General features: G+C 35.7%; 1 protein-coding gene across 1 annotated transcript; it reads left to right on the forward strand.

Annotated features, from left to right (window-relative positions):
* The first annotated feature begins 4,415 nt into the window (after positions 1–4,415).
* Positions 4,416–13,923, forward strand: LOC133877446 (SNF1-related protein kinase regulatory subunit beta-1). Its single transcript, XM_062315752.1, has 4 exons — positions 4,416–4,890; positions 12,489–12,667; positions 12,802–12,964; positions 13,516–13,923. The coding sequence occupies exons 1-4, from the start codon at positions 4,669–4,671 to the stop codon at positions 13,831–13,833; spliced, it is 882 nt and encodes a 293-aa protein (XP_062171736.1). The 5' UTR covers positions 4,416–4,668; the 3' UTR covers positions 13,834–13,923.
* The last annotated feature ends 4,314 nt before the right edge of the window (positions 13,924–18,237 follow it).

The following is an 18,237-nucleotide window of genomic DNA, read 5'->3' on the forward strand; positions in this document are numbered from 1 at the left end:
CAAGATCCAGGTTACTTGAATTGTGTTTACTATAATTTTATATATAATATAAATGAATATATAATGAGAAAAAAAATTATTTTATCATTATATTTTATTATTCTAATCTCGCCCCTACTATGATAAAATTCTGGCTCTTCCTTTGCCTACACGCAAGAAAACAAATTTAATAATTATTTTTAAAAAAAAAAATAGACGAGAGATAGACAAGAACCATAGAAGTCGAATGATCAATAACCCACTCCCCTCCCCCTTTCCCTTATTTTTACCTTTCCCAAAAAACATCAACTCAAAACATTCTTAACTTTTTTTTACTTTTTATATCACATCAACAATTTTTTATTATTATTTAAATAAAAATATCTACTACAATACAAATTTTTTTTGTTTTTTCATATAAATTCTTTTTATTTTATATCACATTAATCACTTTTTACTTTCACTTAAAAATAAAATTCTACTATAAAAAAAAAAGAGATTATTAAATGGGCCAACACTACTGTCGCGTGACAGAATATACACGAAAGTATTGGATAAACATATTCTATAATCTCTTATCTGGTGTCGTGTCATGCTGAGCTGGTCGTTCCCGATTGGATGCCGTTAAACTTTATACGAAAAAAGGCGACAATAAATTTGCTCCCCGCTGCTCTAAAGGTCTTATCCGAGTATTTTTTTTGTCAGTGTTATCATTGCCACTAAGGAAAAACAGACAAAAGAAACCTCCACGGTGGTGGGTCTTAATCACACACGTGGTCTACGTTTTCCACGTAAGTCGTAACACCAACTCTTAGTCAAATTTTATGATAAAACCATCTGCATCTCCACGCGCCCAGCTTCACGCTCTAACCATACATGAAAGATCGATCAAAATCAGCGACGGGACTTAATGGCCCGTTTAGGCGTGAGATTTTTTAAAAAATTACGAGAAAATTTATTTTATGAAATTATGCGTAGGCGGTTTAGAAAATATGTGATAAAATTTTTAAAAAATAACTTGAATAAAATCTTAATAAAATTTTATATTTGAAAAACAGTATTTAAAAAATCTGTCACCCAAACATGCCAAACATGCCACAATTGGATGCCAAAATGTAAAATCTTAACATTTTTATGCTTCGTTTGTTTCGGCATAAAATGATTTCTGAAAAATGATTTCGACATTTTACGGTGTTTGGTAGGGGTAAAAATAATGGTCAACAAAAATCGTTTTCAGTTTGACCGTAAAAGCTTCTTTAATTTTCGAAAAACGATTTACGATTTTTAAAACCGTAAATCGTTTTCCGAAATTAAACTCTTCGTTCTTATACGAACGTTTGATATCTGATTGTCAGAATTTAGCAATTGTCGATCGTCGAAATTCAACCGGCGTCGGAGTCCGACAACATCCGGTTGCCGGTATTCGGCCACCGGCGCCGGATGCCGGCCACCAGATTCCGGCAGGAATATTGCCAGATTCTAGCCAAAACGGCCGGGATCCAGCCGGATCTGGACGGATCTGGCCACTAATCAGGCTGGATCTGGCCAAAACAGCCGAATCCTGCCATTGATCGGGGCGGATCCGGAAGATTCCGGGCAGATCTGGCAAAAATGGTCGGGATCCGGCCGAATATGACCTGATCCAGCCATTGATCCGGAAGTTTCCGGCTGGAATTCGGTCAAACTTTCTCGCCGGAATCTGGCAACGGCGACCGGACGTTGCCTGATTCTAGCGGCATTTGCCAAACTCTAATTTTTGCATTTTTGTAATTTTTTCGTGCGAGGCAAACACCGAAATTTTTTTTCGAGAAAATCATTTTTTCTGAAAATGATTTCGTCGAAATTATTTTACGACGGAAATCATTTTACGTCGATACAAACGGAGCATTAGTATACCCATAAAAATAGTTTTTTTTTTTTTTTTTTTTGGTGAGCTAATTTGATGAAATTGTCCAAAATGAGTCTCCAGTAGTCTCATCAGTTTAGTGAAAAAAAATTTAATGAGATAACAGTACTCACTAATAATGGTGATTGGCGAGCATTCTCATTAAAATATTCTATCTCTTCAATTTATTTATTTATTTATTTTAAAAAAAATTCCCTCATGCATCACCAGCATCACACACAATCTCAATTTTAAAAAATATTATTAAAATGAAATAGTGATAGTAGAAAATTAAAATGGTGAGGCTGTTGGGAATACTTTAAAAAAGTGGGTGCCTCAAACAGAGAAAAGTGATTTTTTTAGCTATTTTAGCAAGTAAAATTTAGTGAAGATATTAAGAATACTCTTACGATATGTCAAAATGTCTAAAATAATCTTCTTCTTTTTTTAATTTTTTATTAAAAAAATCTAAAAATTCCTTTTAGTGGTAATGTGAATCTAGGTTTTTTATTTATTTTCTTTTTTGATTTACTTTTTTCCTGCTTTTTTTTTTAATTTTTAATTTTTTTTAGGGAAAAATATACATATCTCCTCAAACCACCACATAATTGTCAATATTTATTCCCAGACTACCAATTTTGTCAATATTTTCCTTAAAACTATTGAAAATTGTCGATGTTCCCAAAGACCACAAAAGGACAAAAAATAATCTTAATTTTTTTTTAATAAGACAAAAATGTCTTTATGAATTTGGAAAAAAAAATAATTGTTTTCTTTTTAAAAATACTAAAAAAATAAATTTTTTAAATGATAATAAAAAAAAATTAAAAAGATTAAAATTAAAAACAAAATTTATTTTAAAATAAATGAAATACAATTTTTTAAAAAAAAATTGTTCAATTTTATAATTTATATATATATATATATATATATATATATATTTATAAGTTTTAAACTGCTTATATATATAATTTTAAGAATTTTTATAATTTTATGAAGGATATTTTTGTCATTTTGGAACATTAACATTTTTCTTGATAGTTTAAAGAGACATTGACAATTGGGTGATAATTTGATGGACAGAAATTTCCTAAATTTCCTACAAACCAGTTTGTGGGAAATTTCTATCCTAATTTGACGACACTAGGTGTACTTTTTCCTTTCTTATTTAATGATAAATTTTTATTTTTATAAATTTTATAAGGACATAAGAGACATTTAATCTATTTACTGTTGATTTAACCATAAACTCTAACTGTAGAAATGAAATTAAGACCAAAAAAAAAAAAAAAAACTAAAAGAAAAGAATATAAACATGCAGTTTTTAATAATTTTATATTATGGTTGTAAAGATCACGACACTTTACCTAAACTTTACTTATAAGTATCTGTTTAATTTTTTGGGTTAAACACCTTACTAGTATCTATAGTTCAGAAATTTTATTTTTAGCTCTTTGTTCATTTATTTGTATCACAGATAATACTTGTAGTTTGGAAAAAGTTAGAATTGGTACTTCTGTTAGTTTTTCCATTCAAAAATTAACTGTTGGACACATGTCAACTCTTGAGAGTAGAAACGTGTCATAATATAAAAAAATTAAAAAACAGAAAATAAAAAATTGAAAAATAATTAAACTTAAAAATAAGTATTAAAACTTAAAAATAAAAAATTGGGGGTGGTTGAACCAAAAATGGGGATGGTCAGCCACATGACAAGTTTGGGGTTGGCCGAACGACCCACATGGCCCTTGGGGGTGGTTCGGCCGCCCCCGAAGGTCTAAGAAAAAAAGAAAAAAAGAAAAAAAAATTAAGGGGATTTGGCCCTTGGTGGTTGCCGAACCACCCCCGTGCCCCATTAAAGTGGTTCGGCCACCCCCAAGGGCCAAATACCCCAAATTTTATTTTTATTTTATTTATTTTTTGTTTTTTCTTTTAGGCTATTGGGGTTGGCCAAACCACCCCCAAAGGCTACGAGGGTGGTTCACCCACTCTCAATTCGGCTATGAGCTACCCCTTTTTTTTAAAAAAGTTTTTTTTTTTTTTTTTCAATTTTTCAATTTTTTTTTAAAAAGCTTTTTATTTTCTGTTTTTTAAATTTTTTTACATTATAACACATTTCTACTCTCAGAAGTTGACAAGTGTTTAACCGTTAGATTTTTTTTTTTATGAAAAACTAACGGAAGTACCAATTCTGCATTTTTTCAAACCAGAAGTATTATTTGTGATATGAATGAAAGTACAGTAGGCAACAAATAAAGTTTTCACACCGCATATACTAATAAGGTATTTAACCTTAATTTTTTTCTTAATTTTTTTTTTCCTCCAATCAAATTTGAGAGACCTCAAGAGAAGCTCTAAAATTCCCCCACGTCGCATGCGGACGCGGATGATTGGCCCGTGAGGGACGCTAGAAAAACAGCGAGTGGGCTAAGAAAATTGGAATTTTGAATTTTTTTTTTTATTATTAATTTAGTTTTATCCATTCGCGTACGGCTTTCTTGTCTGCGCAATAAAGCTCATCCAGGCTCAGCGGCCAGTGCTACAACTAGGCACGTTCCTTGTGTCCGTAAATAAACCCAACATCAGCGTCATTTGATTAACCTCGTTCTAATCTCATTTTTCTGCACCCCGCCACCTCGCTGCAACCACCTTCCCCACCTGCATTTCCTTCATCTCTCTCTCTCTCTCTCTCTCTCTCTCTCTCTACATGATATTTATATATTTATAATGCATACATAATATACGTCGAAGATTTACTTGTGTCTTTGGTGGATCTGTGAGAGGTTTTTTTTGCCAAAAGAGTGATGGGAAACGCCAACGGTAGAGAAGAAGGAGGCGATGATATTGGGAGGGACGATGATGATTCGTTGTCAGGAAGAAGATCCAACGGTGAATCGGAGGTCGCTTACAACCACGCGCCCAACTCGCATCCTCCTGGGCGCCTGGCATCATCGGATTCAATGGGCAACAACACCCCTCCTCAGAGCCCCGGACGCTCGCGATCCCCCATCCTGTTCGCTCCTCAGGTGCTCTCAATCTTTTCCCTCCTTTCATTATGTGTATATGTATGTATACACGCACAACGCACATTGGGCCTGTGGATGCAAATTTTATCTGATCAATTTGAATGAGAATTTTTGTGTTTCATTGGAAGTGCTTACAATCACAGGAGAAACTCAAAAAAAGAAAGAAAGTTAGAGAAAGGGAAAAACGAAGTTACAAATAATATCTTATTTTCTCTTGCTTGATTATTTGGAGACAGTGGGTTTGGTGACTTTTGTTGTCGCAGCCAATTTTCTCTCCATAACTCATTTGCTAATCAAACAATAGAAAATAAGGCAAAGTTCAAAACTTTCTTTTCTTTTCCTTTCTCTCGTGGTAAACCAAACAGAGTGTTAGTTTACGAGGTCACAAATAGCCATTGGTTATGAATAATACTTTTGTTGGTTATGTGCATCGTTTTTTATTTTTTATTTTTTATTTTTGTTTTTCTTTTTGTATAAGGTAAGTTCCTCTTGGACTTGAATATTCATGATTTGTATTGTTTAAAACAATCTCCAAGAGCATGGTTTGAACGGGTTTCCCGAGCTATGCAGAGATTTGATTACAAACAAAGTCAAGCTGATCACACACTTTGTTATCAAACATTCCTCTCGAGGAAAGTTAATGACTCTGCTTGTGTATGTTGATGATATTGTAGTAACAAGAAATGACGATGAGGAGATATGAAACCTAAAAAATTCTCTTGCAAATGAATTTGAAATAAAAAACTTTGAAAGTTTGAATATTTTCTGGGCATTGAGGTAGTGAGGTACCTCAATGCCCAGAAAATATATTCTTGATCTTGTCAAGGAAACATGGATGCTCGGATGTAAAGTCATTGATGATTTAATGGAGGTAAATGTTAAGTTGGGTGACAATAGTGAGAGTTTTCTGGTTGATAAAGACAGATATCAATGATTGGTTGGCCGGTTGATTTATCTCTCTCACCTGTCCCAACGTTGCATGTGTTGTTAGTGTGGTAAGTCAATTTATGCATTTGCCATGTGAGCCGCATATGGAACTAGTTTATCATATTCTTCTCTACTTAAAATCCTCACTAGGTAAGGGGCTGTTATCGGTATGATCACTTGAAAATAGAAGCCTATATAGATGTAGGTTGGGCTGGATCTATTATGGATGATGGTTAACATCAGGTTTTTTGTGGGAGGTAATTTGGTTACTTGGCATAATAAGAAACAATCAATGGTTGAGAGATCCAGTGCGGAAGCAGAGTTTAGAGCCATGGCTCGTAGAGTGTGTGAAATGTTATGGTTGAAGATACTATGGAATAAGCTTGAGTATGATTCCAAAGATTCTATGACTGTATTGTGACAACAAAGATGCAATTAATATTACTCACAATCAGTCCACACGATCAAACTAAGCATATTGAAATTGACCGACATTTTATTAAAGAAAAACTACGAATGGGTATAATCTGCACACCATGTGTGAAGTCAGGGGAACAACTTGTAGATATTTTGACAAATGGAGTGTCCATTAGTATTCTTCATTCAGTCTTATGCAAGCTGGGCATGCGAGACATCTTTGCCTAAGTTTGAGAGGGAGTGTTGAAGATGGAAACTTAGGATATGCTATGCTCATTTTCTATGATTTGATTTTATTCCCATTATTTATGATTGTAATCTGCAATAAGTACCTTTCCATAATAGTTTGTAACAATTTTTCTATTTAAACCCATGTAAATGTTTTTTTTTCAAAAAAAAAAAACATTTTATTTTTTATAAGTAATTAAACCCATGTAAACGTATAAAGGGTTATTGAGGAATAAAACAATATTCTTTTCTTCTTCATCCAAACTTTTCTTGTTCTTCTTCCAACTGGACTATCAATTTCTGGAATTATTTCTAAGATGTGTGATGCACATGCAGATTAACTAATCGACATAAATGATTGACTAATATAGGATAAGAAATGTGATGTATATATATATATAATATTCTTCACATTCCTTATTGCCAATGAATGCCTTGATAGTAGATTAAGATCTTGGGAGCTAGGTGTCATTTGTAAAATGGATCTGGAAAAAGCATATGATCATGTAAATTAGGATTTCCTTTTGTATATGCCGAGGAGGTTTGGCTTTGGGGGAAAATGATGCTCGTGGATAGCTCATTGTATTTCTTCTGTGCAGTTTTCAGTGTTAGTCAGTCGCTCCTAATGTTTTTTTTCAGTAGTTCCTGTGGGCTGAGACAAGGGGATCCTCTTTCACCCTTGTTGTTTGTTTTTGTGATGGAGGCATTGAGCCAAATGATTTCTGCTTTGATTAGTGGGGGTCTGCTAGAAGGATTCAAAATTGGTAATGCTACTTTCTCTCATCTTCTATTTGCCGATGATATTTTGTTTTTCTACAGTGCTCATTCTTCTCAGTTGCATTATTTGTGGAGTCTCTTCCTTCTATTTGAGGTTGCATCGGGCTTGAAGGTTAATTTGGCTAAGTCAAAGTTAATTCATGTGGGGAATGTAGATCAAGTGGGAAATCTAGCCGATATCCTAGGGTGTGGGGTTGTCACTCTGCTGGTGAAATATCTTGGTCTTCCTTTGGGGGCCTCCTATAAGTCTATTCATATATGGGATGGTGTTATCAAGAAGATAGAGCATCGGTTGGCCAGCTGGAAAATTTATACCTTTCCAAGGGTGGTAGAGTAACCCTTGTCAAGAGTACCCTCTCCAATTTACCGACATACTTTTTGTCCTTATTCCCTCTACCGGGGAGTGTTGCGGTGCGTATCGAGAAGCTACAACGGAATTTCCTATGGGGTGGGATTGGTGAAGAGTTCAAATGTCACTTGGTGAGCTGGCCTAAGGTTTGTACCCTAATTTTAGAGGGAGGGCTAGGTATCAGGAACTTGGTGATGTCACACTCTGTTAGGTAAATGGTTATGGCAGTATGGGATTGAGAGAGATGCTTGGTGGAGAATTGCGGTGGACTCCAAGTTCGGCAGTTTGTGGGGTGAGTGGTGCTCCCTAGAGCCTGTAGGTGCCTTTGGGGTGGGGTTGTGAAAGAATATTAGGAAAGGATGGGAGACATTCTTTGGTTTTACTAGATTTGAGGTGGGGGATGAGGGTATGACAAAATTTTGGCATAATCTGCGGTGCAGGGATATGGTACTAAAGGAACCTTTTCCTGTTCTATTTGGTATTGCTTGTGCTAAGGATGTCTCTGTTGCAGATAATATGGAGCTTTTGGGCGGTTCTACTCAATGAAACGTAAGCTTTGTTAGAGAGGTGCATGATTGAGGAGTAGATGTCTTTGCTTCCTTCCTCCAAGTGTTGCACTCAGTCATTGTGAGTAGAGGTTGTGAAGATAGGCTTTAGTGGATCTCTTCCAAAAGAGGCTTGTTCAAGGTCAAGTCCTTTTGCTCATTGGCTTATTCTGAAGGTAGTCGCTTCCCTTGAATGAGTGTCTGACGAGCTCATGCCCCTTTGAGGGCATTTTTTTTGCTTGGACGGCAACCCTAGGCAAGATCCTCACAATGGATAATCTCAGAAAGGGGCGTGTTATTATAGTGGACAGATGATGCTTGTGCAAGAGAAATGGGGAATTAATGGACCACATTCTGCTTCACTATGATGTGGCTCCACTTTGTGAAATGCTCTCTTTACTCGATTTGGCTTGTCTTGGATTATGCTTAGAAGAGTTATCGACATGTTTGCTTGTTGGTGGAAATCTGGTTGGTTGAGGAGTGTTGCGATTTGGAAGATGGTGCTGATCTACATTTTTTGGTCCGTTTGAAAGGAAATAAATAATAGGTGTTTTGAGGACTTGGAGAGTTTCATGGAGGATATTTTAGCTTTGTTTTTTCTTAAATAATAGGTGTTTTGAGGACTTGGAGAGTTTCATGGAGGATATTTTAGCTTTGTTTTTTCTTACTTTGTATCTTTGAACAATAGCTTTTTTGTTCCCACTGTCGCTTAGTTATGTTGATTTCCTCGTTTGTTTTTCTCTTTCTAGTTTGGTGATTCATTTTGTATACTTCTAGTGTACTTAGGGGCACCTTACGCTATCAATAAGACTTGACTTACTTATAAAAAAACCCTTTATAAGTTTACATGGGTTTAATTACTTATAAAAAAAGACATTTACATGGGTTTAAATAGAAAATTGTAACAAACTATTATGGAAAGGTACTTACTGCAGATTACAATCATAAATAATGGGAATAAAATCAAATCATGGAAAATCAGCGTAGCATATCCTAAGTTTCCATCTTCAACACTCTCACTTAAGCTTAGGCAGAGATGTCACGCATGCCCAACTGTATATAGATGTTCATTCTGACAACAGAGGGGCCCTTTCATCAGCTCACACTCAGTCATCCCTTGCGTAATTATACTTAGCACCACCTTTCTAACTTCTTGTGCTAGTGTTTTTGGCCTATGAATACTATGATAAAATTTTATTGCATTGATCCTTAACAGACATCATTAAATTCATCTGTTCTTGCTCAAAGATTTGAAATTTGTGATCAATTTGAGTACATATGAGCTTCGGAGAGGAGAACAACACATTTTTATCCTTTTTACGGCTTCCATTAATTGGACTTCCATTCCTCAACTGAAGTGGTGTGGCTTGGCTGGGAAAATAAAATAGTACTGTATGTGTTGGGGGGATAGGGAGAGGGAGAGAAAGAGATTTAGCTGTTTGGTTATTTTTCCTTTACTCTTACCAATTGCATGAGATTCAGAAGGGAAAGTGTGCCAGTCAATCTATTTCCGGTTTGTTTTTAGTTTCTGGTTTGGTGTTGCTAAATTGATTCATATGTTTATAATGTCGTTTATCAAACCACTCTTTGATTATTTAAGGGAAAAAGAGGAGAAGGAAAGCAAAATTATGACTTCGTCTATAACTTTTTTCAGACCATGTAGCACTCTAGCTCTAAGGAATTCTTGGATTAGGCCATTCACACAATTTGGCTCTGAATTTTGCTCTATACTTTGTTGTATTTATCACCAAAACAAACATATTGAGACAAAGAAGCACTAGGAGTCAGCGTGGAATACATCTGCATTTAAGGACGTCAGGTTTGACTTCTTTAATATATATATGTCTATTATCATCTATAAAATCCAAAGATTGTGAAGATGTATTACTTGGTACCAGGATGCATATATAAAGTTGGTTGCCGATAAAGGATGTTGAAACAGTGTCAATCCAATGATCTGACTCAGTTTTAAAGATGGTTGATCACATGTTGAATGTATAGGCAACAAGTTAATGCTACTTATCAAAAAAAAAAAAGTTAATGTGCAAAACTTTGAGTACTTGAACTTGTTCTCAAGGTGATGATCTAACATAGCAATAAAGACGGTTGATCCCATGTTGATATGTATAGGCAACAAATATCTGCAAAACAGTGAGGCATTGAACTGGTTCCACTGTATTGCAACCCAACTTTGAGATTCTCTTCCTCAGTTTTTAATATTTTATTTTTCAATCATTGTCCATAATCATGCAGACATTGAAACAGTAACACTTAATGAGTCTTAAGACTGATATACTTAGCACTTTGATTTGGATTACTATGATTTCTCTTGGTAGATTTACTAAAAGTTGGTTGAGAAAATGCACATTCTAGAACGTAGGTGCTTTTAGATTATTTTTAGTCTTGGGGCCTGTCAAATAGATTTTAGTATTTGTTGAACTTTACCTAATGTAATGAAAATATGCAGTGTAAAAATAAATTTTTGATGTGTCAGTATAGTATCATGATAGTTTTTGTATTCTAAGTTCATGTATCAACTTTGAAATGCTTTCATTTAGTAAAAATTCAAGCCCAGAAAACATCACTGCTAATGCACAAGGCTTCATAGATTGCTATTATTTCCAAATTGTTTGGAATCATGACCTGAGAGTTAAAGCACATACATGGTGCTTGCATGTGCATGTGTGTGGTGCAAAAGGAAATCAAGGTGCAACGTAGTGAGTTTTGCACCAGCCCTTGGTTCACTCCATTTGAGGTTTTATTTAAGTGTTAGGCTTCCCAAGGCCTTGGAATGCAAGATGGCCTTAGTAGAGCCTTAGGAAAGGTGCAAGACGTTTTTAAGGTATAAATAACAGTAACCAAAAAAAGAAAAAGAATAAAAAAAAAGGAATATGAGTCCTATCCTAATGACAGGAACGACATATTCTTTCTTTTCCTATTCCTGTAGTATTAAAACATATAAATAAGAATATAGGTCCCATTTGATTCAATTCATCCAAGGGCATAAGGATAGGAAAAAACCAATCTCATCTCACACTCACTACCTCATTCATCTTTGTGTATTTTTCAAACTTATCGAACTGGAACTACGCACATATAAACATAGGGAAAAAAGTCTTATCTCTACTACATATATCTATGTCTTACCTAAGATTCCTGAGGTGAGGGGGTGATCGAGGTTAAGTTAAAAAAAAAGAAAAAAAGGAGAGAGAGAGAGAGAGAGAGAGAGAGAGAGAGAGAGAGAGAGAAGAAAAGAAGAAAAGGAGAAGAAGAATGTATAAGAAGTGGACTGGGAGGGAGGAGGGGAGTCATTGGACATTTGGACCACACACCCTGTCGAGAGCTGTCTTGAAGTTGAAATCCTTGGGTTTCACTTTCCTTGAATTTTTATTATGAAAATTTAAGGAAATAAGAGCTATTCTCTTGCTTTCTTATGTATATGGGCCTTCAAATGATAAGAATATTTGATCAGCATTGTGCTTCACATAGCTTTTAAGTACACAAGTTAGAAGAAATATATGGAAACATATCCTTAACTACCAAAGACAGACAGAAATGCTTATATTTGTTCAGATTTTAACTGGTATGAATAAGTCAAATATTACGAAATCTCAATGAACTGGATTTTAAATCTTTGCATAACATGATGGGCCCAATCAATCTTAATTAGAAATTGGAAGGCTTCACGAAAAAATTCACCTATTCCAGTTCAATATAATTCAATGGCTATTGGACTAGTCTTATATTTAATTTTTTAATAAATTATATAATTATGATTAATATACTCCTCAGGCTGATGACTACATATTGTATGAACTTTCTTTATCACAGTAACAGTTTCACTTATCACTAAATGTGTACAAATTTTATAACTTTATGGATCTTTTGGAGGATTGTAGCTGTCGTGGAGCTAAAATTTTGAAATCCACAGAGATTGGGCTGAATTTAAATTTCAATTTCCAGTCAGAGCATCGATCCTTCTTTATGTTTCTGTGTTTTAAAATGGTCTAAATTTTACATGATATCTTGGATGCCTTGGATGATTATTCAAAGTACAGACAAATTTAGTAGTATTTGATATTTGAGGGATGCGTGCTAGTGCACAATTGCTCACGTGCATGCCTTGTTTGGTTGATTCCTAATGTGGGCTAGCTGCAGTAATTTTGTAAGCGACTCACCCATTTTTGCGCGGGGTAGAGAATCTGCAGATTAAACTATGTTCGTGGAATAGTCAGTTACTTTTTCTGTGAAAATTATGAGACGAGTAAAAATCTGAATGTTGTTTTGACACTGTGAACTAAGGAGCTTTAGACCCTTATTGGCTTTCTGATGGGTTGTCTTCTGTGCATTTGCAGGTTCCTCTAGCTCCCTTGCAGAGGGCTGATGGCCCTCCCTTGTTCAATAATATCCGGCAGAGTGAGTCTCAGGGAACTGTTGATCATCCTCCCGAGCCAGGAATCCCTACTATGATTATATGGAACTGTGGTGGTAACAATGTGGCTGTGGAGGGATCTTGGGACAACTGGACAACTAGGTAAACTATAGTCACTTTTTTTATCATAAACATTGACTTTATCCTATCTGGTAGAGCTATGAGATGCTATTTTTGGCTTGAAATATACCATGTATGTACAAAGTGTGCTACATGTACTTACCTTCTTTTTGCAGGAAGATACTGCAGAGATCTGGTAAAGACCACTCGATTCTTATGGTCCTGCCATCAGGTATATACCATTACAAGTTCATTGTTGATGGTGAATGGAGATATATCCCTGATCTTCCTTACGTAGCTGGCGAAATGGGCCATGTTTGTAATCTTCTCGATGTTCATGTACGTGTCTCGCTTACCCATTTTGCATCAATATTCTCCTGGATGTAATTTTTTTTTTCCCTTGAGAGAGAGAGAGAGAGAGAGAGAAGGGAATTTTATGCAAGCATGTACATCTCAGCTGCTTGTGATGATCTGAATGCCTTAAGTGGAAGTGGAATTTACATGCAGACACAGACGCATATATATGCAGTAGGGTAATCAATTCCTACTTTGTAAGCATAATAGTAGTTCCACTAACCCATTAATTTATGTGATAAAAATCAATGATCTGGATCACCATTTCTTTATCCATTTTTCGTGACAACTAGGTAAATGTGGATTTCAATTTAGTTTGTCAGTTTATTCAAACAGCTTTCGTAGGAAGATTTCCATTCTTTGGACTTTCAATCAAACAACTTTCACTAGATGAGTTCACTTTCTTTGACTTTTTTTTTTTAAGAAAAATAAAAAAAAACTGATCTCCCTTGAATTGTGTGGTTTAAGACGAATTTGCATACGCCATCATTATGATCATCGAATTGTCCTCCGTTAGCTTTTGTCGTTTTGTGCAGGATTATGTGCCCGAAAACTTTGAGAGCGTTGCTGAGTTTGAGGCTCCACCATCACCAGACTACAGCTACACTCAGGCTTTACCGGCGGAGGAGGATTTTGCAAAAGAGCCATTGGCTGTTCCACCCCAGCTGCATCTAACTGTCCTAGGTATGGAGAACTCCGATGAGGCCTCTTCTTCCAAGCCGCAGCATGTTGTGCTCAACCACCTCTTCATGGAGAAAGGATGGGCCTCCCAGTCTGTGGTTGCCTTGGGGCTAACCCATAGGTTCCAGTCCAAATATGTAACAGTTGTCCTCTACAAACCACTCAAAAGGTAAAACTGCCACTTTTTCAAGCTCGACTCTGTAAAGGAAAAGATCAAAAATGCTTTTGCTGTTAATTATGAAGGTATGTCTGTTTATAGAACAGCTCGACACTTAAAAACTCACAACCATGTTTGTTCTGCACGCAGCAACTCGTTAATTTCAGCCATTTGCTTCGTTCCTATTTACATTTCACATCTACACTTTTTTTTTTTTTTTTTTTTTTTTTTTTTTTTTTTTTTTGGGGGGGGGGGGGGGGGGGTGGGGGGAAAGATCAAATTGGATCCTTTTACTTTGCTCCATAATTAAAAATTACCTCGAGTCTTTTTTTTTTTTTTTTTTTTTTTTCTTTTTTTTTTTTGTATATTTCTTGTGTACTAAGGGGGGTGCCTTGATCACTTATAAAACAAATTTATTCCAGGTTTTCAATTTTGTCAGATGGATATCTGCAGTTTAAGTCATTACCAAATAAATCTTTTGGTTCATATTCTTCCAATTTTTCTTAAGATTGCTCATGAAACGCCAATTATGTCTTCGAGAAAGCTAAAATAATGCAAAAAATAATAATAATAATAATAAAATAAACCTGGAGTGAAACTGTTTGTTTTGATTTTAGGGATAATTGCACCGTTGGTTCCTGTGGTATGCCATAATTATTTTTCACTCCCTATAGTTTAAAAAGTGCATGAGAGGTCCTTGTGGTATGCAATAATTACAAATTGATCTCTGGCGTCAAATTCTGTTAAAATTTTTAACAGATTCTGTCAAATGCCACGTCGGCGATACGTGTTCATCTTAATAAAAAAAATATAAGATTAAAATTATATAATTTTAAAAAAAATATAATTTTTTAAAAAAATTAAAATTAAAATTAAAAAAAAAAAAGCAAAAAAAAAAAAAGCTGAAAGGGTGGCTGGGCCACCCCCAGCCACTGGAGTGGCCGCAGGGGGTGGCGCGAGGCCACCCCCAGTGGCCGCCGGGGGTGGCGCGAGGCCACCCCCAGTGGCCGCCGGGGGTGGCCAAATGCCACGTCGGCGACACGTGTCCATCTTAATAAAAAAATATAAATTTATTAAAAAATAAATAAAAATACTAATTTTTTTTTAAAAAAATTAAAATTAAAAAAAAAAAAAAAAAAAAAAAAAGCTGAAAGGGTTGCTGGGCCACCCTCAGCTACTGGAGTGGCCGCAGGGGGTGGCGCGCGGCTACCCCCAGTGGCCGGGGTTGGCACGCGGCCACCCTTGGAAGATCCAAGGGTGGCCTTCGGGCCACTCCCAGGCCACTGGGGTGGCTGCGCGCCACCCCCAGTGGTCGCTAAATGCCACGGCGACACGTGTTCATCTTAATAAAAAAATATAAATTTATTAAAAAATAAATAAAAATACTATTTTTTTTTAAAAAAAAATTAAAATTAAAATTTAAAAAAAAAAAAAAAAAAAAAAAAAGCAAAAAAAAAAAAGCTGAAAGGGTGGCTGGGCCACCCCCAGCCACTGGAGTGGCCGCAAGGGGTGGCGCGCGGCCACCCCTAGTGGCCGGGGGTGGCACGCGGCCACCCTTGGAAGATCCAGGGGTGGCCTTCGGGCCACCCCCAGGCCACTGGGGTGGCTGCGCGCCACCCCCGGCGGCCACTGGGGGTGGCGCGCGGCCACCCTCAAAGGGGTGGTCCAGCCACCCATTCAGCTTTTTTTTTTTTGTTTTTTTTTTGAATTTTAATTTTTTTTTTTTTAAAAAAATAAGTATTTTTATTTATTTTTTAATAAATTTATATTTTTTTTATTAAGATGGACACGTGTCACCATCTTATTGGCGACACGTGGCATTTGACGGAATCTGTTAAAAATTTTAACAGAATTTGACGGCAGGGATCGATTTGTAATTATTACATACCACAAGGACCTCCCATACACTTTTTAAATCATAGGGAGTGAAAAATAATTATGACATACCACATGGACCAACAGTGCAATTATCCCTTGATTTTAAACACGAACCGTGAGTGAAACTTTGCGTTTTGATAACCGAGAGGGGCTCTAGTCTTTTGTTTGGGTTTCTCTTTTTATCTTAAGGAGACTTGAATTTTGGAAAATACTCAAAACACACCGACTTTAAACCATGAAACGTGCGTTTGGATTTTTAACTGGCTTGAAGTTGAAAGCATGCAAATAGCAAATTATCCCACGGTCTATCCGTTCTCTTTTCTTCCCCACCGTCTACCCCGTCTACGTCTCTACGCCATCTCTCAATCTCACCGGATAAGATTTATGTGTTTTAGATTTCTCATTGAAATTTGTTTTTGTCATGTGTATGTTTTTTTTTTTTTTTTTTGGATAATTGCACAGTTAATTTTTGAGATTGGCCATAATTATTTTTCATTCCCTATAGCTTAAAAAGTTCATGTGAAGTCCTCGTAGTAAACAATAATTACAAATCACTCTTTAAACCAATTTTTCATTCACTAGGTTAACAGATTCCGTTAGTCAAACACGTTACACTTAAGAAGAAGCCGACACGTGTCCACTACAATAAAAAAAAATATAAAATCTAATAAAAATATAAGTAAATAAAATATAAATATTTGTTTTTTTAAAAAATAATAATAATAATAATAATAATAATAATAATACTTTTTTTTAAAAAAAAAAAAAAAAAAAAACAAAGGGTGGCTAGGCCACCCCGGCCACCTTTGTCGCGGGTATCCCCGGTTAGATGGAGAACAGACAACTCCTTGGCCAACTGTAAATTAACCCCGTGACTTGACACAAACAGAATCCACTTGCTTTCTTCTGATCAAACTTTTAACACTACCCCATGAGCCTCCCTTTCCACAACCCTTTTTGTGAATCAACCAAGAAACCCATCTCACAAATCACAAACGTTGTCCAAGTAAGACAACAACAACAACTCCAGACAGATGCAAAGTGGGGCTTCTTTGTTCTTTCCTGATCCTAAAGATTTATGTACAAGCAAAGAAAATGTAAGACAAACCTACCCGCAGTCCCAGCAGAAAATCTTGCCCCAATTCCCAAATAATTGGGATATCAAAGGGAAGCGGGCAGACTTTGAAAGGAAGAGAGGAGAGAAAAGAGAACGAAAGATTCTCTTCCCCTTTTTCCTCTCCTGGGATTTGGATTTTGGTGAAGGCAATGGACTTTTCCCAATGATTAAGTTTGATGAATGATTCAAGGCCACCCCCATTGGCCGGGGGTGGCTGCCGGTAGGCAACCACTCATTTGTTTTTTATTAAAAAAAAAAAAAACAAATATTTTTATTTTATTTATTTATAATTTTATTAGATTTTTTTTTATTGTACGGGACACGTGTCGACTTCTTATTGGGTATGACGTGATTGACTAACGGAATCTGTTAACTTTTTTATGGAAAACATGTTCAGGGATTGATTTGTAATTATTGTTTACCACGAGGACCTCCCGTGAACTTTTTAAACCACAGGAAGTGAAAAATAATTATGGCCAACTCTAAAGACCAACTATGCATTTATCAATTTTTTTTTTTTTTTATGCTTCTCCGATTATGTCTTTGTTTTGTTGCGTTTCACTGTTGTGAATGTGCCTTTGCTTTGTATCTCCATGTTCCGATTAAGTTTTTTGACTCTGGTTTCGAAAAAAAAAAAAGTGCCTATTATATATAGTGTTCTAATTTAATAATATTATGAAAAAACACCCACACAATGCACGGGTTATAGGCTAGTGACAATAATGGGGGAAAAAATGCATATACCTCCTCAATTTAACATTCAATTTGTAATGTCTTTCAATTGCATTAATGTCCTCTCAAATTATCAAAAAATTTCAATTTACCCCAAATGATAAAATAATGTCCTCACACAGAGAGAGAGAGAGAGAGAGAGAGAGAGAGAGGGGGGGGGAGGGGGGGGGTTTGCTTGGAACTTTTCATGATTTGATGATTTGGTGAATCTAATGATGCGTTGGCAAAAAATTTGGTAATTTGCCTTGTTTAATGAGATCGCATCAATATGGCATTGCCACATTAACCACAAAAAAAATAAAAATAAAAAGACATTAATTTTTATCTGATGCTTTTGGAAATAATCAGAAGACAACTTCCATTTCTCGCAACCGCTTCCTCCCTTTATTTCCACTGTCCAAAGTTTTAGAATAGTTTCTTTCCCAATTTGTCTTGTAGTAAGATTTGATCTTGAATCTTCAAAGATTAGATTTGGATCAAGAGTCATATTCCAATTCAACTAAGAGTAAGGCTGTTGACCGAATTCTTCTAGGAGTCCTAATTAAACTTGAATTGTGACTTTTACCCTAATTCGACTTGGATTAGGGTTCTAATCCTAATTTCATTGGATGAGACAAAGTCCTAAAATTTCAAGGGTTGAAACCCGACCATATCCTGATGTTGATCAAGGAGCGAACATCTTTGACATTTTTT

The sequence above is a fragment of the Alnus glutinosa genome, chromosome 9 (genome assembly GCF_958979055.1).
Source record: "Alnus glutinosa chromosome 9, dhAlnGlut1.1, whole genome shotgun sequence".
NCBI lineage: Eukaryota > Viridiplantae > Streptophyta > Magnoliopsida > Fagales > Betulaceae > Alnus > Alnus glutinosa.

Coding starts and splice junctions, on each gene's coding strand:
- LOC133877446 (XM_062315752.1), top strand. CDS start 4,669: ATGGGAAACGCCAACGGTAGAGAAGAAGGAGGCGATGATATTGGGAGG. Junction 4,891..12,488: donor CCATCCTGTTCGCTCCTCAG/GTGCTCTCAATC, acceptor GTGCATTTGCAG/GTTCCTCTAGCTCCCTTGCA. Junction 12,668..12,801: donor TGGGACAACTGGACAACTAG/GTAAACTATAGT, acceptor TTCTTTTTGCAG/GAAGATACTGCAGAGATCTG.